The sequence below is a fragment of the Elaeis guineensis genome, chromosome 2 (assembly GCF_000442705.2).
Source record: "Elaeis guineensis isolate ETL-2024a chromosome 2, EG11, whole genome shotgun sequence".
NCBI classification, from domain to species: domain Eukaryota; kingdom Viridiplantae; phylum Streptophyta; class Magnoliopsida; order Arecales; family Arecaceae; genus Elaeis; species Elaeis guineensis.
This window is the reverse complement of record NC_025994.2, coordinates 109086012-109110852: the sequence shown is the minus strand read 5'-3', so window position 1 is coordinate 109110852 and position 24841 is coordinate 109086012. Positions and strand designations below refer to the sequence as shown.

General features: G+C 38.8%; 1 protein-coding gene and 1 pseudogene across 1 annotated transcript; both read left to right on the top strand.

Annotated features, from left to right (window-relative positions):
- The first annotated feature begins 6524 nt into the window (after window positions 1-6524).
- LOC105048243 (U-box domain-containing protein 21-like) lies at window positions 6525-8351 on the top strand. Its single transcript, XM_010927498.4, has one exon. The coding sequence runs from the start codon at window positions 6690-6692 to the stop codon at window positions 8025-8027; it is 1338 nt and encodes a 445-aa protein (XP_010925800.1). The 5' UTR covers window positions 6525-6689; the 3' UTR covers window positions 8028-8351.
- A 6279-nt stretch (window positions 8352-14630) lies between these two features.
- LOC105049405 (ammonium transporter 1 member 2 pseudogene) lies at window positions 14631-15983 on the top strand (annotated as a pseudogene).
- Window positions 15984-24841: the final 8858 nt, after the last annotated feature.

Sequence of the window (24841 nt, the reverse complement as noted above, 5' to 3'; positions counted from 1 at the left end):
AGATTTATTCTTATCTAAATATATCTAAATACCATGTTAGAAAAAAATTTAGGAATGGCCAAAATAATATTAAATGACATAAAAAATATTCAAAGATAATTTTGATTTTTTACATGAGATAAATAATTTTACTAATATTGTTAATTATTGGATGTAAGTGTAGTAACTCCGAAATAGACGTCAAACATCCTATCTGTTATTGCGAGGCTCAAAATCTCAGATGAAAAGATTAGATTAAGCCATGCTAGAATGGCTGTGGCGATCCAATTCAAGTCTCCTTAAAAAATCCTACAAAATAAATTAACAAATTGGATAGTGATCCTCCAGTTCTTGACCCTCCAACGCTCAAATCAGTTTAAACCTCGAGAACCAAAAGTAAAAAAATGGAAGAATAGAGAGCAGGAGGGTTGTGAGGAGCTATAGATTTTATGACTTCGTGGGAGCTACAGTCCCAACTGCAAAGTCTTCTTCTAGTTTGAGCTTGGAACTTGAGAGTCAGAACTTATCTGGAGGATCCCTTAGCCCTCTATTTATAGAGAGGCTGATGAGGTCGTTGGAAGAGTTTGTTAAGCTGTTAGAGGTCAGCTGTAGAGCTTGTTAAGTCGTTGGAGGTCAGCTGTAGAGTTTGTTAGGCCGTTGGAGGTTAGCTGTCAGTGAGCTAGAGCATAACTACATATATTAGCTAGAAATGAGGTCATACTTAGCTGTATGTGTCAGTTGGAAATAAGTTATAGTACAGCTGTATGTGAGATCGTGGTCAATTGTAGCTTAATTGTAAAGATCATGGCGGGCTTTAACATGATGATTGTGGCTGTTAATGTAATTGTTCACCTCGATAAAATATCGGGATGAAATCAAGTATCATATGAGATCTTGAACGTCTCGAAAATATATAATACTTCACTTCAGGTCGGTATTTATATGAGCTGAAATGAGTCAGATCAATATTCATATGATCTGAGATGAGTCAGATCGGTATATCTATAAGCTGATCATAATACTTCACCAGAAGTCAATTCAAGTAATTCAGATCGGCTTTATATGAACTCAGCCTCCAATTCAGGTCGGCTTCCTTATAAGCTCAGTCTCTTATTCAGGTCAGTTTTATATGAACTCAGTCTCTAATTCAGATTGACTTCACATAAACTCAGCCTCCAATTCAGGTTAACTTTATATAAACTCAGCCTTCAATTCAAGTTAGCTTTCTAGTAACTTCAGCCTCTTGGTCAGGTCGGATTTTTGGTGACCTCCAGTTGAGGTCGATTTTATGATGAGCTGAGATGGATAACCCCCATAATATTTGCCTTCCACTTCTAAGTCTCAAAAATTTATTTTGGACAAAAGAAGCAACCTAAGAAATAAGTTTTCAGCTTGTTCGAGGTGACGAATTTGATCCATTTGGTTTTTCAAGTGAACTGCTTGCAGTCTTAAGTAGATCGAAAGATATCCTCAATCCGAAGATTGATATTTAGTAGAACTTCAAGATAACTTTGTTCCGTAGATCAATAATAGAATTTCAAGATAACTTTGATCCTGAGGTCGGTATAACCTTGACTCTAAAGTCGGTATTTTGTAAAGCTGAAAGATAATTTTAACCTTCAGATCGGCATTGATAGGTAACCTCGACCTTCAGATCGATATTTGATAGAACTGAAAGATAATCTCGATCTTCAGATCGATATTTAATAGAACTGAATGATAATCTCGATCTTTAGATCGATATTTGATAGAACTAAATGATAACCTCGACCTTCAAATTGGTATTTTATAAAATTGAAAGATAACCTCGACCTTTATGTTGGTATTTGATAGAATTGAATGATAACCTCGATCTTCGGATCGATATTTGATATAAATCCAAGATAACTTCTACCTTGATGTCGGTATTTTATAGATATCCTCAACCTTCACATCGGTATTTTATTGAACTAAAAAATAACTTCGACCTTCAGATTGGTATTTCATGAAACTAAAAGATAACTTTGACCTTCAGATTGGTATTTCATTGAACTGAAAGATAACCTCGACCTTTAGATCGATATTTGATGGAATATCAAAATAATTTTGATCCTGAGGTCAGTATTTGGGAGATCTTATCTCCATTGTGTCTCTCAGAACTTTATCAATTCGGATTGAATTTTGGAGAGATCTTATCTTCATTTGGATCTCTCTGGATTTTACTGATTTGGAGATCGAATTTTGGAAGATCTTATCTCTATTTGAGCCTTTAGGGGGCTCTACCACTTCGGAGATTGGATTTAGAAAGATCTTATCTCTATTTGAGCCTCTCAGAGCTCTACCAATCTGAAGATTGGATTTGAAGAGATCTTATCTTTATTTTGATCCTTCAGAGCTCTACCAATTTGGAGATTGAAATTTTGATGATCTCGACCTTCTGATGAAGTCGGCCCTTCTCTGATCTTTTGATGAGCTCGACCTCCTGATGAGGTCAGCTTTCTGTTGAGATTGATTTTTTCCTAAACTAGTCCTCCTGATGAGTCTCTGTTGACTATTCTATTGAGATTGATTTTTTTTTTGAACTAGGCCTCCTGATGAGCCTTTGTTGACCATTCTGTTGAGATCGGTATTTTCATGAGCTCAGTCTTTATGCTTCTAATGAGGTCGGCTTTAGGCTTCTTGAAGAGTCTCTATTTAATATTCTCCTTATTTTTGGATTTGATACTCTTTTGTTTCGACTGATATACTCAAGAACCTGTCATCCTGCAAGAAAGGAATAGAATAATAGATTGGGCTTGAGAGTCTATTACCATAGAGGTTGTGTATTCTGCTTGAGAGCCTTTTGGTTTTGTTGACTCCTCATTCTCCGTCTCAGCTAGGACTTGTTATTGCTTTATGTTGGTCTAATTTTGACTCTGCTTTAACTGTGATTTTGATTTTGACTTAGTCTAGAAGTTTTTTTCCTTTGATCTGTTCGGCTCAGGCTTGATCTGTGCTTGAAATTATTTTAATTTTGGGTGGAGATCAGGCCCTCTCCCCTTTCTTTCTTCTTTCCTCCCTTTTTTTCTCTTTTCTTCTTTTTTTTTCTTCTTTTTCTTTTTTTTTTCTTTTCTTTTTTTTTGGATCAATCTTGATTTGGGGTTTGGTTGTCTGATGTTGAAGTCAGACATTAGTGGCTTTGGCTCAATGACGTCGACAATAGGAAGCGAACAGGATGATCCTGCAGGTCACCTTGGATTTTTTTGAGGTTAGCTTCATGCGGTGGCTTTGGACGAAGGACAAACAGCATGATGGAGAAATCATCCGAAGTGGGAGCTTGTAAGTGACCTCGGTATTGTCCAAGATTAGATGCGTGCAGAGGCCTTGGGCAAAGGAGAAATAACCTGCATGTTTGAGTCGGCCGAAGTCCCTGCATGTGCACGAAAGTGTTGGGGAACTCTGGCCATTCGACCTTGATCTCGGTGTGTGATGGAGAAGCCTGAGCCGCCAGCTCGAAGGGGCTCACCACCGAGAGGCGTACAAGAGTGTGGGGATCTGGCGGTGTTTAACATTGGGCAGGCGTGCGGGAGACTATGGTGACCGCCGACTTGATGGAACTCGATGATGGGAGGCATATGGCAGCATGAGGTCATCGATCTGATCGGTTTGATGCTGGAGATGTGCGCAGATACAAGGAGCGGAGCCGGAGACATCGAGGCCGTTGATCCAATAGAGTTTGGTGCCAGGAGGCCTCGGTCCGACGAGGTCTAGCACCAAGAATGCCTACAGCAGAGGGAGTTGACTCTCCCTTCTCTCTCTCTTTAGGTGGTGCACAAGGGCTTGAAAGAGCATCGATCTGTCAGGGTTGAGGTCGGAAGGCACACGAGAGCTCGGTGAACCCCGATCTGTCGGAGTTGATGTCGGAAGGCACACGGGAGCTCGATGAACCCCTGATCTACCGGAGTTGGCATCGGAAGGCATACGAGAGCTCGGTGAACCCCTGATCTATCGGAGTTGACGTTGGAAGGCACACGGGAGCTCGATGAACCCTCGATCTATTGGGGTTGACGTCGGAAGGCACATGGGAGCTCGGGCCATCGAGGTGGAGAGCTTGGATGCTGGAAAAGTACCAACCCAGCGGTGCTCAACATTGGAAGATCGTCGATCTCCTGATGTTAACGTCGGGAGTCGTACGGGCGTGCGGGAGGTCTCGGGCAGAGTAGACCGATTTTCCTCTGTCCTCTTTCCCCTTTCTCCCTTTCATATTTTCTTTTCTTTTCTTTTCTTTTCTTTTTTTTTATCTTGCCATGTCACCTGGAAGGTGACATCGGTCGTGCTTGAGGCCAAATGCACGAGGATTTTCTCCTCTTTTTTTTTGTTACATGTAGGATAATGTGTTATGTTACCTATAGGATAATGTGACGGGTATCATTGCACCTATTTTAATGCAGCAGAATCAAATCAAGTCCTAAAGTAGCCACTCACAGAAGACTGCTTGTAGGTGGCTTTGGCCGCATTCGAGATTAGGTGTGTGGAAATTTTCTTCTTCTTCTTCTCTCTTTTTTTTTTCCAAATGCCACGATCTTCTAGTTTTCTCAAACAGATATCTCATTTGGACAGACTTTTTTGTCCTCATTTCGATTTCTTCTCCAGCTCAAATGCCCAAGAAGTTGTTGCCCTGAAGGAGAGGAATAAAATAAAAAATAGGATTTGAGAGTTTATTATCATAAAGGTCAGGAGTTCTCTTTGAGGGTCTTGGAAAAAAAGAAAGCTAGAAGGGATATTTTTGCCCCCTCCCATAATGTCCTCGAGCATCGAACTTTATCCTTTAATTTTCAGAATTAATAAATATTATCATCTCATGGTATGTGGGGGCTGCTTTCATTAATGTCATGAGTTGACAACTTAAGGCATAATGTGGTAAAGTGCTGTGACCTAACAAGGCTTGATAGAGGGATCCAACCTCCTGTGGAAAAGAATTCAAACGTTAAAGAAAACCTTACTAAGGGATTTGTTGTCGGTACATTGCTCTTTTAAAAAAAAAACTTTTATCTATCTCCTAATCTCCATTGAAATGGAGGTCAGACGGCTTCCAGCATATCTCCAAAGAGAGACAGTCAAGGTATAGAGTTGCTTTGTGATCTCTAATCTATCATTTGTCTACAAAAATTTTAAGCAGAGATCCTTCCTCTAGCACCAATCTGTTGCTGCGATTCTCAAAATCTCAAGTGAGGAGATTAGATTGAGCCATGTTGGAATGACTGTAGCAATCCAATTCAAGTCTTCTTTGAGAAATCCTACAAAACAGTTAAAAAATCGGATGAAGATCCTTCGGTTCTTGACCCTCCAATACTTAAGTTAGTTTGACCTCAAAAACAGGAAGTGAAAAAATGGAAGAATAGAGAGTAGGAGGGTTGGTGAGGAGCTATAGAGTTTATGACTTCATGAGAGCTAGAGTTCCAGCTGCAAAGTCTCCTTTTAATTTGAGCTCTAGTTTGAGCTTGAGACTTGAGAGTCTGAACTTACCTAGAAGATCTCTTGGCCCACTATTTATAGAGGGACTGATGAGATCGTTGGAAGAGTTTGTTAGACCGTTAAAGCCTAGCTGTAGAGTTTGTTAGGTCGTTGAAGACCAGCTGTGAGTGAGCTAGAGCATAACTGTATATATTAGCTAAAAATGAGGTCATACTTAGTTGTATGTGCCAGTTGGGGATGAGTAGTAGCACCGCTGTATGTGAGATCGTGATCAATTATAGCTTAGTTGTAGAGATCATGGTAGGCTTTAATAGGATGACTGTGGCCGTCAATGTAATAATTCATCTTGATAAAATATCGAGATGAAATTAAGTATCATATGAGATCCTGAACATCTCGAAAATATATAATACTTTGCTTCAGGTCGGTATTTATATGAGTTGAAATGAGTCAGGTCGGTATTTATATGATCTGAGATGAGTCAAGTCGGTATATATATGAACTGATCATAATCCTTCACTAGAAGTCAATTCAGATAATTCAGGTTGGCTTTATATGAACTCGGCCTCCAATTTAGATTGGCTTCCTTTTGAGCTGTCTCTTGTTCAGATCGGCTTTATATGACTCAGTCTCCAATTCAGATCGAATTTATATGAACTCAGCTTCCAATTCAGATCGGATTTTTAGTGACCTCGGTCTTCTAGTCAGATCGAATTTCTGATGATCTCAAATTGAGGTGGGTTTTATGATGAGCTGAGATGGATAACCCCCCATAACACTATCCAAGTGATATTGTAGGCATTATTTAAATTTAAAACAATTATTAACTCAGTCATGTTATGATGTATACATTTGGATTCATCATTTGAAGCCATGTGATGTAGTGAGAAGGGTTCATACTAAGAATTAATGGACAGTCGTCTGAAATTAAATTTAAGAAGCGGATCGTCCAACGACTGGTTGACTGTGGGCACGCCAACCAAGTCAAAGTTCCAACTCGTGCGTACGGGCTCCAGGTTTTATTCCATTCCTATTTATTTTTGAAACAAAATCGAAGACCTAACACTCGCGGGCATTTCAACCATTCCACGGTCAACATTCAAAGCCAAAGCCCCCCCGTCCCTCCTCTGAAGCTTGAACCCTTCCCCAACCGCAACACAATTTTAAACTCCTCCACCTCCCATTCTTCTCTGAATTCCAAATTCTGTGCTTCTCTCCCTCCCCCTCCTAACTCTGAATCCACCTTCCTCTACCCTCCATCAACCACCTCTATCGCCATGGCCTCGGTTCGGAGGGCCCTGCAATCCGGCCTAAACATTCCACTCATCAAGCGAAATCCCAATGAGAATCTCAACATGGAGCTTTCCATCCCAACCCATTTCCGCTGCCCGATATCCCTCGAGCTCATGAAAGACCCGGTGACGGCATCGACGGGCATCACCTACGATCGCCAAAGCATCGAGACGTGGATCGAGCTCGGGAACCAGACGTGCCCGGTCACGAACCAAGCGCTGAAGAGCCAAGATCTCATCCCCAACCACTCCTTACGGAGGATGATCCAGGATTGGTGCGTTGCAAACCGTTCCTCGGGCATCGAGAGGATACCCACGCCGCGGATCCCCGCGACCCCAACACAGGTCTCGGAATTGCTGTCCGAGATTGCTTTATCTAGCCGGGAGGGGGACCGTCGCCGGTGCCGTGAATTGGTGGCAAAGATCAAAGCCTTGGGGATGGAGAGCGAGCGGAACCGGCTGTGCATTGCGTCATGTGGTTCGGGCCGCATCCTGTCCAACTCTTTTCGCGAACTGGCCCGGGGATCGACCGTCAACTCCACGACAGGAGTTATGGAAGAGATCCTGTCGGCAGTTGTTGGTTTATTTCCTCTTGACAGCGAGGCCCATCGGCACATAGGAGCCCCCGAGTCTCTGGAAGCCATCGTTTCCATTCTGAAAACCGGGGACTTGGGAGGAAAGCTTAACGCGGTTTTGGTGCTAAAAGAGCTTGTTGCTTCCGTGGACGCGGAGCAAATCAATGTCGTGGCGGAGACCGATGGATTGATCGAAGCACTGGTGAAGCTGGTCGAGAAGCCCATTTCACCTCAAACCACGAAGGCCTCATTGGTGGCCACCTTCTATTTGGTTTCTTCTAGTGAGAGGACCGCGGAGAGATTTGTGGAGATGGGATTGGTCTCTTTGCTTCTAGAGATCCTCGTCGACTGGGAGAAGAGCATGTATGAGAAGGCTTTGGGGGTTCTCGATGGTGTTCTTGATTACAAGAGAGGCAGAGAGATGGCTTATGATCATTCTCTGACTGTGCCCGTTTTGGTTAAGAAGATGTTTCGGGTCTCGGACATGGCTACGGGGTTTGCAGTCTCGGCTCTCTGGAAGCTCTGCATGAATTATAAGAAGGAAGGAGGGGACAGAGCAGGGGAAGGGTTCTTGGTGGAGGCTCTGGAAGTGGGGGCTTTCCAGAAGCTATTGCTTCTACTGCAGGTGGGTTGCAATGGGACAACCAAGGAGAAGGCAAGCGAACTGTTGAAGCTTTTGAATGGCTCCAGGGAAAGGGTGGAATGCATTGAAACAGCGGATTTTAAAGGGCTCAAGAGACCTTTTTAATTGTTCAGGCGATCAATGGTATAGGAAACGAAAGAGAACACAGTTTTTTTTTTTGGCTCCATTCTTTGTACAAAAATGCAAAGATTGCAACCCTCTCCCCCGCCCCGGAAAAAAAAAAAAAAGAAAAAAAAAACAAGAAGAAGAAAAAAAAAACGAAACAAGAATTTTTCATCACTTGCTTCTACTTTCTGCTTTTTTAGTGATTGCATGGTTTCTATAGCATGCAAACAATTGCTTGCCTTTTTACACCCATAGCCACAACAAGTGTAAATTATTCAAAAATTTAGTGATCATGATGAACTTCACATAGTGATTCTACAAAAATTTAGAATTATCCAATCATTCTTAAGTACTCAGTCATTTATTAATATTTTTGATTTTTCAGGCTTAAAACATATACATTTAGTATTGTTTGCTGTTCTTCTTGTTGTCGTATTTGTTAACAATGTTGATGCAATTTATCATTAATTGTTCAAATTTATAACTGCTGCTCCTGCTTTGGTTGTTCTTTGACCATCGAAATTAACTTGAATTTAGGATTTCATTTTATCATCAAGGTGTTGGAATCTTACCAAACTTATCCTAGAACTTCTGAATTACTCCAAATATTAGTTGTTCCCGCCTACTCTTTTCTTTAGAACTGATGAGTTTACCCTTAGCTTGCTAATAAGGCTACATATTTTAATAAGAATAGCACAAGAGGAAGGGAACCAAACAATGCAAACATCAACTGGAATTGGCATCTAATGTCTATGGAGGCTGACCATTTAATCTATTTCTTAATGTTCCAATATCTATGGAGCCTTGAACTCATCAATCTCTGAGTAATATATATCACCATGAAGATTTGGATCGCTAAACCATTTGAGATCTGAACACAGCTAGATCTATGATGGTTCATGTAACCATTTTTGTCACATCTGGCTTGTAAGCTGTAGATAAGATATCAGCTCTCATTATTTTAGCCGACAAACAAACCTTTGTTGAGATATCAACCGTGCCATGCTAATTCCTAAAAGTTAATATTAGTGCACAGGATGATAGTCAGCATCAAATTTTACTGTCGTGGTTGAAATTTTAAAAACTTGGGTTGTTAATTTCGTCAGCCTTACAATTCAACTAAGATAGAATTCCCTTAAAATAAAAAATAAAAAACAAAGCAATCAAGATATATAAATGGATCTTGGTTCATCTCAATATCAGTGAGCGCAATGTGAAGGTTGGGATATTAATTATTCCAAAACCTCTTATCTAACAAGTAATTTGATCGATCTGACCCCTCAACCAATCTAGGCCTAGATTTAGGATGACGAGCAACACGTAGAATAACAAGCAATGTTTGATGTGGAGGATCCACAAAACCTTTCCCAAATGGTTGGGAAGGGGTGCATGGTTAAGTTTATGGTTGTGAGTTTTAGAACTATTTTCTAATATGGCCTAGATTATCATTATTATTAATTAGGATCTCGGAAGAACTTTGTTTTGATAAAACCTAAACCATCCTTAAAAACTTTTCCAATCAAGTTAGGACGTAATTCCTAATTACATATGGAAGGAAACAGGGATCTTGATGGAAATATGATAACGAAGGATGGAGATACAATAACAACTATTTGAAAGGTGGCCTAATGAAACAGATCCCAGCAGTTGTCTCGTTGCAGTAGGAAGGTGAGCAAACAAAAGATCAGATCACCATGCACACATTCAGCTACAGCTTGGAAACAAACGCACCCCATTTTCTTATAGGACAGGGATTTTATCTTTCGTGCTAAAGAAAGATGAATCCCCACGTAGTTCCCAGAGCACTCCAAACTCCATCGTTCATCCTCCTCTATTTATCTCAAAGTGACCATTGGGTAATCCAATGTGGATGCATGTGAGAAGCCCTATCCTTCTTAGAATACACATCAGATTTAGTAGTGTTTCTAGATTCGGTGCTTTTCTTTGTGGATACTTTGGGATCAGAGCTTGTCACGTTGTCCGCCATGTTAGTTTTTGTCAGCATTCAGCAAGTTGGTTGGCGCCTGATCCTTTAGACCATCCACCTGGATCCGACTCTTACCGAAGAGCAGAAACGGAAACCATCGGATCCAACCCGTGCTGTCAGGTAGACTTTTCCAGTCCAATACAAGCCGGCATCATTTCGGGTTCATGCCCATGGACCACGCCAAAATACTTGCGACTTGACATTATAATTCACAGTAGATGGTGTCTCCACCGATAAAATTGAATTAGTCTATTTGTTGATTTCAGCGAGGCAAGACTGACTTGGTCGCGGCCTCTCTGGTCCGCAAACGACTGTGTATTGCCTTCTTAAATTAAATACTCATATATAGCAATGTTGAAGGAGACGACTCGTAGTTCTCTGTTTTGAATTTAGCAAATGGTTGGAAGGAGACCAATTCCAGCAACCAAACGAGTTTGCCACCCACAAGAGGGCAACGCGACGGGGATGAAGGGTAGGCCCCAGCACCGACAGGAATTTCTGGTAGCTGGGGTTCGGGTTGCATTGTGAGAAAGATTGATTGTTCTTCTTTCGCAACGTCAGCTATGACATCTTGTATAGGCCTCCAAATGTTCCAAATACCTTTTTACCCATTCATACGAATTTTGAAACGGCTATTGTACGATGCAACAGTTGATATCATGAAAAAAAAAAAACGAATCATTTATCCGCGCATGCATCCAACTCAAATCTGACACTAAATATATATGCCCCGTATAAGTTACGCATACCAAAAAAAAAAAAAAGGTTCTTTCCTCCCCCTTTTGTTTTTTTTTATTGTTTTCTACCCAATAATTTTGAGACCTGGCATACCAAAAAAAAAAAATCTATTTATTTGTCTATTTCAGAAATTTAATAACTAGATTCTCAGCCCAATATTCAAAGGACTGTTTGCATGGTAATATCAAAATCCCGTTTTGTTGCTTTTCATTGTACTTGATTTGGAAAACACGGTAGCTCATAAAGCTTAATAAAGAAATTTATAAAACTAAGATCTCCCTTGTTTTCATGCCCAAAAGCAGATATTACTTTCTGTTTTGCAAATCTTATAGGTAATCAAGTAAAGTGCTAAAGTTGATTTAGGGCAAGATCAGGAGCCCAAAGTTCTAATTGAAGTCAAGGCCCAACTTAGGTACATACCATGAACTTAGGTTTCAGAAATCCTGGTTTCAGAATAATGAAAATGTTGGAACTCATAGAAAAAACTTCATGAACATAACTATAACCATCTAGATGCATTCCAAATATATTTATGCATCTCTTTTGCCCAATCATTCAAATTAGGGTTATAAAACAAGCTTCACTATCTCGGTCCGAGCACACATATGATACATGCATCCGGAACAAATGTCCTTATCTTCAAGTAACAAAGCAATCTTAAAAATGATAGGAGAGGCAAATCTGAAATCTCCGCGCCCCCCCCACCCCACACAAAAAAAAAAAAAATTGTTTCTATTTTTGTAATGTTATGTTAATTGAAAAAAATGCTAGAAGAATTCCATTCAAGTCTCTATTTATATTTTCTTGTTTCATAATTGAAACTGATTGGATTATTATGGTAAGGGAGAGTCTTTAAAAAAGAAAGCTTGTAATTATTTCACAAATTTTGAGAGTGTTACTGTGACTTTCCTATGATGACTTAGAAAACAAGGTGACACACTTTTCATATTCTTTCAATTGGGACGTTTCACGCCCTCTATTTTCTTCCGACATTTCATATCCTACTTTTCATATTCTTTCCATCTAATTAGTACACTTCAACAAAACCATGCCAATCAACCTATTCGTAGCAAAATATTTACCTAACCCATCATCAATATTTTAAAAGAAATTGGCAAACTTGAGAAAGTATTTCATCACATGTGATTGATGATAATGATGAAAGCAATGAGAGTGAAACTAGAGCCGAGGAAGGAATTGAAGTAAATGATGGTGGAGTGAATGTTTCCGGTGGAAATGAAGTTCCAAATCTTGGCATGAATTGGAGTGCATGGGGCAGGAGTAACCAGTAGTATAATGAAAATGCATAAAGATAAATCAATTGATCTATGCTTGTTTTAGAATTTGAAAGCTTTCATGTTCTGGGTGTTGGAATTTGGAAAAGCTTAGACTTTGTTTGTTAGTGTCTTAGAATATACTGCCTTGTTGTTATTTTAATGCTTGTAAACTTTTAAAACTTGACAAGTCTTTGGAGACTTGACCTTCTTGTCATGGCTTATGAATGTATCCTCTTAATCTATTTGAGTAATGTATAATTACTTTAATACAATGTTCTATTTATTATTATTATTTTTTATTTTTATGAATATTTTTAATAATTAATTATTGACACACAAGTTGGACTAGTGATCTGATGACCTATTGCCTTTGCTGGGTTGACATGTGGGTCAGCTTTAATAACATTACATAAGAATATAAAATCATGCCAAAATATGATTTATCCATATATTTTCAAGTTTCATCCATTTAATAGATGTAACAAAAACAAAAAAAAGAGGAAATTACCTGGATCAGACCTCTTATTCACCTTTCTACTCTCTCTCTGTCTCTCTTTCTCTCCTACTCTTTTTTCCTCTCTTATCTTGAATTAGGAGGATAAAAGGGCATTGTGCCCTTTCTCCCTCAATAATTGAGCCCCAAAATGGTATGGGGCCCTTGTAGGACTGCTCAGAACCAAGCAGTTTGGCCTGATAAGGATTAGTTCACATTGGTTTGAGTACAAACCTGTATCGAGACCACAAACTATCCATGTTCATGATCGATATGGTATAGCATTGACCAAACTGGGCAGTTCGATTTTGTACCATATACCTTAATTCAAATCATATTTAGAATATCTAGAAGCCAAGGTTCCAACCTTATTATTTTTATTATATCTTGCTCTCATCTTAGTCTTTTAACACAAAGTCACTTTCTTTTTTCTTTTTATCCATAATGTTTTGTCTCTGGACAAGAAAATAAGTTCTATCCATCATCCATTTTGGACATCTATTATCATTCATTTATGCAATCTCTTTGACTCCTTGGTGGTTGATTCAATTTCTTATCTAATTTAAGATACTTGTAACTTAACGTAGTTGATCTTCAAATACCGCATCAGTCACTGATCATACCTGTCCTTGTTTAGTGATACATGCGGCTGCTAGCAGGCATCAAAAGTTTTTAGGAGGCTTTAATACCAAACGATACAGCAGAATAATGTAGCCCTTGAAAAATAATTTTTGGAGAGAACATAAATAGTTAAAAATTTCTTCAACTAAATTTCAATCCCGAAAGAATTCATATTAGGAGCTTCAAAAGAAGATATTTCGTTACTTCATTAGATCACATATTCCCTACATAGTGGCTTCAACCTGACAAAAGAAATCAAATTCATTCATAAACAATTAATTGCAAGCTTTTTGGCCTTTGAGGTAAGACAACAAATAATTCTCAATTAAGGATAAATTAATATTTTCTTTGATCCAAACATATGCTGATAATAATGACTATGATAGGACAGGTCCAAGCAGAGCATTGCTGGGAAGCACGGAAATTTCATATCACATGCCATGCCTATATCCGATATGTATCAGATGTCGGTACTTGTCGGATATTTCTTAGATACACATCCAATATTGGTATTAGATATTATTTTTTTTAAATTTAAAAATTCGAACATTTCTCGTCTACACTTTCTCGATATTGTCAAAAGTGTGGTTTTATTTTTTTTTTCATGTTAACTTTTCAATAGTGAATGGTCAATTTTGAAGTTTATGATCTTAATATTAGAAGTAAAGAAAGGGAATATGGATTTGAATCATGACCGAAGGACGAGCTTGTAAAAATTGATGCTATGATGCAAGTATGGACTACATTATTTTTGATAGCCCACTATTGTTTTTGAATTTTTCTTTTACATACATGCGTACATATATATGTTTGCACATTTATGCCTGTATCTATTGTATAGGAATGCATATATGATATATATAATCATTAATACATTGTAGCCGCATTGCATCATACTTTGTAAAAGTTGATGCTATGATGCAAGTATGGACTACATTATTTTTGATAGCCCACTATTGTTTTTGGATCTTTTTTTTACATACATGTGTACATATATATATGTTTGCACATTTATGCCGGTAACTATTGTATAGGAATGCATATATGATATATATAATCATTAATGCATTGTAGCCGTATTATATCCTACTTTTTCAAGATTTGTCATATCCATGTAGGGCTGGAGGTGGGCTGGGCCGGGTTGGACCATATTCTTGTCCGAGTCTAATCCAAAAAATTTTTTAGGTTTTGGGCTAGGCTTAGGCCCAAAAATTTTTGAAAAACTCAAGCCCGAGTCCAGTTGGATCAGTCCAATCAGATTTATATATTTTCTTTACGGACTTACGTCTTATCATCGATTTCTCTATTGATAGCCCCCTTCCCTCTTACCTCACCCTCTCCCTTCCCTAGTGTGACCCTTCCTTAGTCGTCTCGCTCTCCCTTTTGCTGCCCTCCACCTCTGCCTCTGCCTCTGCCCATGCCCATATTCTCTCCTCTCGCTTCCGATCCCTCTGACTTGCTCCGTTTCCGAGTTTGATTCCAGTGAGATGTCGGTCCCGTCGTGCTTGGCATCGATCTGGCCCCGCTCCTCGATGGCGCTAGCAGTTCCTCCGCTACTGCAGCGGTGCAGTACATCTGCTTGCAGTTTGATAAGCTGGTGCTCCAACTTATCGACGCCACCCTTGCCATCAACACCACCTACTTTTTCTCCACCTACCTCATCTTCACCATGCTTTGCATCGGATCTGTCCGGGCTAAGAATACTATGAACATCATGCTCACCAATGTCCTCAATGCCGGCGCCGGCACCCTCTTCTACTATCTCTTCGGCTTTGCCTTTGGGGCCCCCTCTAATGGTTTCATCGGTCGCCACTTCTTCAGCCTCAAGCACATCCCCCAGTCGGGCTTCAACCACTACTTCCTCTTCCAGTGGGCCTTCGCCATCGCCGCCATCGGGATCACTTTCAGCTCCATCACCGCACGCACTCAATTCATCGCCTATCTCATCTACTTGTTACTCACCGGCTTTTGATCGTCTTCCACTGATTTTGATCCAGCAACGGCTAGGCATGCCCCTCCAGACCGGTCGACAAGTCCCTCTTCCGTTTTGACGTCATGAACTTCGTCGGATCCAGCATCGTCCACCTCGTCGGCGGTGTCGCGGGCCTTTGGGGCACCCTTATCGAGGGCCCCTGCGTCAGGTGCTTCGACCACACCGGCCGATCCTTGGCGCTCTGCGGCCACTCCGCCTCCCCAGTCGTCCTCGGCACCTTCCTCTTCTGATTCGGCTGGTACGGCTTCAACCTGGGTTCCTTCGTCAACATCAACAAATCTTACGGCTCGATCGGCTGCAACTTCAGGTCAGACTTCGAGCTATGCCAGAAACCATTTAAGTCGGATTTGGGCCTAATTATAGGATCCACTTATCTTTCGGATCGGGCTCGAGTATACTTTTGGCCTGGTCTGGCCCGGACTTAAGCCTAAAGCCAGGCCCAATCAAAAGCCCGAAGCCCCTCTAAGTATTGCATGCACCAGGTGCAATTGGATGCGATCGGGCCATAGGACTTGTCGATGTTGATGAAGGAACCTAAGTTGAAGCCGAACCAAAGGAGGAAGGTGTCGAGGATGACAGGGGAGGGGGAGTGGCCGCGGAGCATCAGGGATTGACCGATGTGGTTGAAGCGTCCGATGCGGGGGCCCTCAATGAGGGTGCTCCAAAGGCTAGCGACGCCACCACCGAAGTTGATGACGTCAGATCCGGCAAAGTTGATGACGTCGGAACGGAAGAGGAGAGAGTCGCCGACCGGTCTGGAGGGGGATGCCCAGCTGTTGCAGGACCAAAACCAGTGGGAGATAATCAGGTAGATGAAGCCAGTGAGAAAGGAGTAAATAAGGAGTAAATAAGGTAGGCCAACATCTCGCTGGAATCGGACTCGAGAATGGAGCAAGTCAGAAGGATTGAAAGCAGGAGAGAATATGGGCGAAGGCGGAGGGTGGTGGGAGGGGGAGCGGGACGACCAGGGAAGGGTCGCGCTGGGGAAGGGAGAGGGTCAGGTAAGAGGGGAGGGGGCTATCAACAGAGGAATCGAATTCTTGAAGTATTATCATGGCTATTTGGGAAGTGGAACATGTCGGCTCCTAGAATTTTTGAAGGGAAACTCAGATTCTTTCTTCTGCCCCCAAGTCATGTAACACCTGCTATAAGTCTGTTCCTTGAATTGATGAATTATGCTCATTCAGTAAGCATCACACTACCAATGTTGCTTGATTAAGATTGTATTTAGAAGTCAAAAAGTAGATATACAAATTATTGGTTCTAAATTTAACCTTCTGTCAAAATGCATTCAATAAAAGTTGGCTAACAACCGACTGACAGGATAACCATGTATTGCTGGTTTATTATCCTGGATAATGATTGAGATAAAATGAGGAACATTTAGCAAGTGAAGTGCCATGAAACATGGGATAACTCAGTTTTGTTTCTCACAAGAAGGCTGTGATGGACCAGCAAATATCACTATTGCTGCTGCCACTCTGTCCTGTACCTCCAGTATCATTTGAGCTGCTTACTGATCCAACTCCAACCTTGGAAGGTTCGCTACAGCCAGCAAAATATTACAGCATAAAGTAGTTGGCATTATCTAATTTTATCAATAGATTTCCAATAGCACACCAGTAGAGAATTCATGACATTGCATATGAATAAATGTAGACACCTATGTTGGACAAGGTTGCATAAACTGTAACTCAGAACTGATCCAGGGGCTGATAATTTACTGCAAGTCTTTCCATGCAATAAAATTTTTGGTGGCTAGGCCTCCCTTCAATCAAAAAGATAATTGATTGCAAGTCACTGATAAGATGTATTAAAACTTGAATGTTTCATACCCCAGCCCTTGAAAAGTTGATATTGAATGGATGAGAGGCGGTTCGTGGGTCGATAATCTACTGTCTCAAATGTATTAAGAGGCAAGATCACACCTTTTATCAAGGAGGATAGCAAGTTGTATTCTTGCAGAACGGGTATCTAAAAGTACATTAAGACTAAGGCAGTGTTCCTGGTGATACATTAAGACTAAGGCAGTGTTCCTTGTCACCAAGGACTTGTATGACTATGTCAACAAATAAGAGTACCTCCTGGACTGTGTGGTTTATGCAAATTGAGATTGGATGACTTATGCAAAATACAGGTTAAATATTTTCAGGATTTCTCTTTTGAAAATTATCTGTTTGCTTTGGAGGATGATCAATGTGCAATGCATGTACCATCATACTATAGAAATTTTATGTGGCCAGCTAGCTTATGGTTTTAAACTTCTAGTTACTGGAACAGGGGGAAAATTGTGAAAGTGCTTTTGAACATAAGTGGAAGACAGATGCAAAAAATGTTAGGCAGAATTTGAATCTTAATTCACAAGTGAAAAATGTATTCTTAGAACTGTGCTTTTTGCTTGTCCCATGTTTATACGATAATAGGTATCAAGGCATTGTATTAGCGTTAGATATATTAGATGGACAATTTATGACTTCAGAAAGGCAGCTGATAGAATTGCCAAATAGAGGTTTATGGAAAAAGATGATGATTATATCACATATATCACATGACACGTATGGAGACAGAGAGGGAGAGAGATGAGGAGATCTTGAAACACGACGAGTTTGAGTTGTAATACATCATATGGCGTGCATTATTTTGACACTGAGATAACAAACGATGCCATTCCAGGGAAGTATAATCACTCGAGCCGTGGAGGGGTTAAACAAACATGCAGAGCTGGACAACTTGTTAAAAAATCGGATAGGATGCATGCATAGATTTCAAAATTTTTTGAATAGCAACGGAAAATGAATCGGATTAAACCCTTTAACCTTACATGCATTAGATCTCATCTAATCCTACCCAAGTCCAGGAATAAAGACATGCATATAATCTGAAAATAAAATCAAAGATGAGATCAAATCTCCAAACCTTTGTGCGGGTAAAAATACACCACTTTCGATGATCTCAGATTCGAAGGTCTTTAAGCTGCATACATGTCCGGTCTCTACAGGTATCCACTGGGATCAACCTTGAATTCTTCTTCTCATGATAGATCCTTCTTCTCCAAGTAGGATCTTTATCTTTTTTAACCTTAATCAGCAAATGATCTTGACTGCAACTTCAATCCTTGAACTGCAGCCTTCTTCTTCTTATTCCTTGCTGTAGAAGAGATCCTTCTTCTTTTTGGCGTATGGAAGATGGATACCCAACTCTTGCGCATAGGAAAGAGAAGAGGGAGAGAGGGTGAGGCGTGGAGAGGAGAGAGGAGAGTTTTGATTTCTCAAAATTCTATATATTTTCAAACCCTAAGAGACTGTCTTTTTATATAGACCCTTACTTGATCCAAATCAAGAATCAATCAACTTAAAAAAGCTAGTCCTTATCTCATAAGGATTTCTGCCTTTTTAATCTGATTATTTTTCATTAAAATCAGACTTAATTGGTAGGATCTCAACCTCTTTTGACAAGTATATGGGGCGCCCCAATCAGATAAGGCAAACTGAGTAGGCACCCCTAATAATAGAGGACAGGTAGTTGGGGTGCCAAGACTTGGTGCCCCTTAAGGTTTTTCATGCATAAGAAAGGGGGCGTAGCCCCTCTCTCTCTCCTTTCATGCCAATGCAAGAGAAGGAGTGGGCCCCTCTCTCTTCCTCATGCTAATCCAAGATTGGCGCACCTTGAATTTTCCAAAAGAGATGCATGGCACTATCTCTTCTTTCCTATAATTTCATACTTAATATCAGAAAATAAATGAAAACATAATGAAGAGATAATTTAGCCAACTTATTGACTTAATCCAATCATCTTGGGCTCACAATTAGGTGTCCAGCTAAATCCTAATGGATTTAGGTTATGTTCAATACAATGGACTTGATCCAATCGAAGTTCTGAGAAGAATTAGGTTTAACCATGTGCTAGCATGGTTCTCTTAAACTCAATAGAATTTTAATAAATCCTAATTCAATTAGAACTTCATAAGTCTAGTTGGTTAATTCAAGATTAAATCCCTTAATGTGTGATCCCATAGATTTCATTCTATCTAGTAGTGAGATATATTATTAACTCCATCATAATATCATTGAAACTCCTTTCGATGGATAGGAATAATTCCAATTCTACCCTTCGAAGGTCATCAATTATCAAGACGATGCCCGATGAGTCCCACAATCCACCAGTGATGCCTAGCAGTATGTAGTGGTAATCCAGTAGAATGAAAGTGTGAATCCTAGGTGTAGTTATCATATAATTCGGTCCTTCTATCGTGAGTCCCGACTTGACGGAGGTCATGGAGAACTCGTCAGACCCCATCGTCAGTCATATGAAAGATTGGCTGGACTCGAGTTCATTTGTGAATCCTGTGAAAACTCTTTTCTAGTATTCACACTTGCTTTGGTCAAAGACTTTTTGAACTCAAATTTCACAAATCGCATAGGACTTCTCTTTTTTTTATCAAGATCGATAGATTCTATCTAGGTGCATCCTACTCCAAATAGCGAACCTGAATTTACTGTAGCCAACATGCATAGCAAGGATCTGAATGGCTAGGGACCAAGGGAACGTGCAGTCAAACTCAGTAGCCTCGCTGCGAATAGTCGATGACACCGCAGGTCAAAGGACCACTCACACCACTGCAGCATCAAAAAGATCACTGATGAGTGAATAAACATCTAAGTGGTTTCTCATGTTGGTCACGTTTAGTGCAAGTTGTTCTCTAATAACTATCCGCACCTTCATCCTAGTGTCTCTACACTGCATACTCGAGACTCATCTGTCCACAAAGGAGGTGAACTGTGCACCGATCTCGAATGGATTGATCACTATCCTCCGTGACGATCCTTTGATCAGGAGCGTTTAGAAATTAACCACTAATTAATGTATGTCTTGAATTCTCAACACTTTAAGAATATACAAAAAATCATTTTTGTTAATTTTTAGGATAAATCATGGACACATAAACATGATTGGAATAAAAAAGTCCTTTATTGATAATAAAATTTTTTTACAAGTACAAGATTAAGCTCTAGAATTATAAAATATATTAGCCAATAATTGGCTTCTAGGGCACAAATCTAACACAACTAGCTTACAAAATGCTAAAGGAGATTTTTTCCCCTCAATTCACAATGTTGACAAAGGAGGAAAAAATTATTCTGCTACTTATATAGATTTTAGTAGCTGAATGTATCCTCCGTTTTTATCCTTTGTTCTGTTTTCATCTTTATGTGATGAAAATGAATCAAAGTTTTTGTATGTGGACTGGCCATTTAATTTTATCTGAGCAATAACCTCGGATTCAGATTGGTAAAATGGTAGACCTGTGCTGGTCAAGTGAGTCAAAATGAATCTTTGCATTGTTGATTTACATAAGAAAGGCGCAAGCAAGCAACATCTTTTTTACTGCTATCTCTATTTTAAATATGTTAAGCTGGTTCTTTCTTTGCAACCATTTCATCTTAGCTTTCAGTGATGGCTGAAATGCAAGGTACATCGGATTGTGAAATTCCAGAAGGATGGAAATCAGGATTTGCAAATTTCAGCATCTGACTTGTTAAGAATGAGAGTTGGTATGTGTCTATAAATACCTCTTTTGAGTAGGATTACATGTTGAAGAGTATTCCTTCAGTGTATTGCAAGCATTGCGTATAGGTGGATAGAGAAAAGTCTGGCTGTTTTATTATTTAGTCATGAAGCAATGCCTTTGCTCTGCATTCTTTTAAACCTTAAATATATCTGCTTCTCATCTAATTTGATAGTAAGTGATCCATGTAAGCATCTAAATCAGCTTTGTTAATTTATATATTTCTTGAATAATCTGTGGTGTACAGACTAAAGCCCCACTTAAAAACTGACCATGGATGCAATTTTTGCAGATTTGAATGCTAGAACTGGAAAAAACAGCTCTTAAAGGTCATTAAGAATGAGGAAGCACTAAAGAAGTATTGATAAAAATAATAGAATAACAAACGTTTGAAATTTTGTTATTTGCAAATAGTGTTTGAAAAATTAGAATCAAGTGAGACTCAGGTGCGATGAAACTAATATTAATTTTGATACATTATGGTGAGGAGATATGCTAGACTGAAGGGTGATGGAAGTATCATGAAACAGATCTTGAAGTCCGTGGGAGATTGGAAGACAGATGTAGAACATGCTAGCTACTACTTATGTCTAAGTAGTGCCCCCAATTCCTAGAGCTGTTGGGACCATTGACAAATGTCAACAAAAGCGATCTGGCAAAAATTGCTCTCATTGAGAGAATTATGAAATCATTCTTGTGAAAGAAGACACTTTAAGATTCGGCTTCATTTAAAGATTTGAGAAAACTGACTTCCTTGAACTCATGCGGGAAAATCTGTTTCAAAGTTTCTTGTAGATCTAAATAAGGGGAACTTGACACCGGTATGAATATGCTTGATCCCGAAATTGCTCTCCAACTTGTTTGACTTTATCAGGGGAAGAGCTAATTAAGGAAACTTTCATAATTAAGTCTTGTATGCATGTAGAAAAACAAATTATTAAAAAATCATGGAACATAAATAGGCACAGGCAGAACACTAGTATGTAGTTATCTATCCTATCTAATTCAAGACTTGATAAGAAATCAGGATTTTATCTTAATTTAGGGATTGGAGGATAAAACCTCTTACCAAGTATCTTCTCACTTGGACTATTGCTCTCCTTCAAAATCAAAATCAATAATCAGGAAGGGCAATAAATATGGAAAACTTATGAGAGAAGAAGAATATTGGTCAGGTAACAACATTTGGCAGTCCAGATGGGTCAGATCTAGATGACTTAATTGGTAGAAGTTCAAGAGCCATTGGTCCATTTCTATTTTTGTCTCAAACCCACTTTTTTTTTTTTTTTTTTTTTTTAACTTTTTAATTTCTCGATTACAATCGAAAACATTCATGTATCCCATGTGTATCGCATATGCATAATACCAATAATGAAAACTTTTGGAATCAGGCATGTGAAATTGAACTTGAAAAAGTAAACACAAGCATGTGGTAGTGATTTAATTGTACCTATTGTATATCTCATTGTTTCTATCTCGGAAGGGCATGCAGGTGCAGTAATTTGCATTGCCGTTCTAGTTGTCCATGGATAAATTACCAATTCATCACTTGTAATGGAAAAGCAAACAATATTTAATTACTAATTTAAGATTGAAATATTTCTAAATATCTCAAAATCAAAAAATCTTTTTCTATAAAAAAAGGTTTGCATACATTCTTTTAATGATATAGGAATACTCCAGTCTCCAAGCCTCCCCTTAGTCAACTTGTCCTCTATGTATATATGGATGGGCTAATACTCGTTTTTTTCCCTTTTCTGGTGGACAATGATGATGGCGGTTTTTTTTTTAATTGGATGCAACAGTGATCAAGATGATGATAATTAACTTTCTGATTCTAAAAGTAGTGCTTAATCTAAATGGATGTATAAGTCAATGACACATGCATGTGCTATCACATAAATTTTGGAGTTTTGTGGGTGTTAGATGAGTTTTGGTGTGGAATCAACATAGCAATTGACCAACCCGTGCAGTGCACAACACATGTACTTGTCCTCCACTTATACACAAATATAGAGTGTACATCATACGGTAACTACCATAAAGTTTATGCCTGAAGTTAGCATTCCTCCTGCGCTGCAAGAAGAATCCTTTGAAATGCATTTCAATGCAGGTCTTTTAGGGAGAACTAGATATTGAAAGGAGCAATACATGAATAATCGTATGAATAAGGCAATGCCAAATAGTTCAAGAAAAAGGCAGTGCTAAATACTATTATAGTGGCTTATATTGGCTTGTACAAACTCCCATGACTTTTATATCTATCATGTCCTTTGGTTCCTCTTTCTTATAGAGCAAGATATCAGACTATCCGGCATTAGTCATTTTTGGCTGTCCTGCAATAATAATTTTTCATTATGCTCATTCAATAAGCCATCATAGACAGGCATGAAACCTTCAATGAAATAAAGCCAAAATCCATGAATAGACTAGTTCCAAACATTTACATATTTTGACATAGATATTGTGGCAAGGAGTTAGTTGTTTCCATTACTCAACTAGCAATATATGAGGTTCTTTTAATATGTAAAGTAAGATAAGCTTGTATCTGCACATGTGTGCATGTGGATGTCTTGTTGTTTGATTTGATATTAAAATGTGACTTGTTATATAAGACATGACTTATGTTCGAGATTATCAAAATATAGGATTTTTTTCTTGACGAAAGAAAATATGGAAATTGTACAATAACTTCTCATTACCTCGAAATGATTGTTGGAAATCTAGAACTTTATTAATTTTGTTATGAAGGTAAATACAATCATATTTGTTAATTTTTTTTTAGTGGGCAAAAGTAACTAAAATTATATTTAGTCGCAAAAATAATAAAATTACAAGTGGCAAGAGTCCTTTCTTCTCAGATGAGAGTGGGGTTTTTATGGAAAAAAAGGTATTTATTAATTTCAAGGTCAAATATTTTCAAATTTTGCCTAGTTTCAACTATAAATATTTTAAAATGAAAAGATGCAATGAAAATGGAGATTATCTATTGGGTAGAATTAGGAATGGTAATGAGTTGGGTATAGATTGGATCGGCCAATATTTATATTTATCTCGTAATTAAAAATCTTACACCCATATTAGCTCTGTATTCGTCTTTGGTTGGAACGAGTAGATGAGAGGGGTTAGATCGGGTCTGTTAAAAAATTTATTATACAAATATTATAAAATAATTATAACTTTGGAAGGATGGATTTAAATTAAAATTATATCAGATCAGATTCGAGGTGAGGTAGGGTATATCATTATTCATATTCAATCCGAATCTATTTTGGATATTTTATCTAGAATCCATTCTTGCTATGAATTTTGACTAGGTTTGGTTACAGCCTGCTCTATTCGTGTTGGGTCGGATCGGGTATTTAGTAGGTCGGTTATAATTATCATTCCTAAATGAATAAGGTTATTCTCCATGTGCATCCAGTTAAAAAGAAGTGCAAGGTGATTTTTGTAATCACATCAATTAGCGAAATTGTGAGATGAGTTTTCCACAATATATCCCTAGTATTTATGTATGTGCATGAAAATATTCCATCATGTGCAAATATACTACTATTTATTTCTTTCTATCTCTAAAACTTCATTTAATCAAGGGGTTATTTTACTAGGGAAATGAATATCCTGACTGATGTTCAAAAATTGTTGCTGGATCAACTATGACTCTTGCTTATGCATAGTCTTCTATGTGCTCTAGGATTTGAAGCACATGTTATGAATTTATGATGATTCTGGAAAAGTATTTGGTTGTTCTTTGGATGGCTTGTTCGCAAATTATTTTGTTGGAGATAAAATGAATTTATAGACATGCGCATACATATACACACACATTACGTATGTATGCAGGTACACGCAATCCAAGCTGCTTAAATATTGTTGACATGTGTGAATGGTTAACAAAAGATTCGTGCACTTTCTGTTTATGGTTTCATCGAGCAACCTACCCAGCCTTCATCCTCCAATTACTTCCTTTTTTTTTTGGTTTGACAAGGGTGGATGGTTCATACCTATCTATATGAATATATTCAACGGAATCAGACAATAAAACATCACAAAACTAAATAGAAAGAGTATCACAATACGTTCATAATATATTGACACGGTGCTCTGCAATATTGAAAATTATCCTGTCCGCAGCTCTA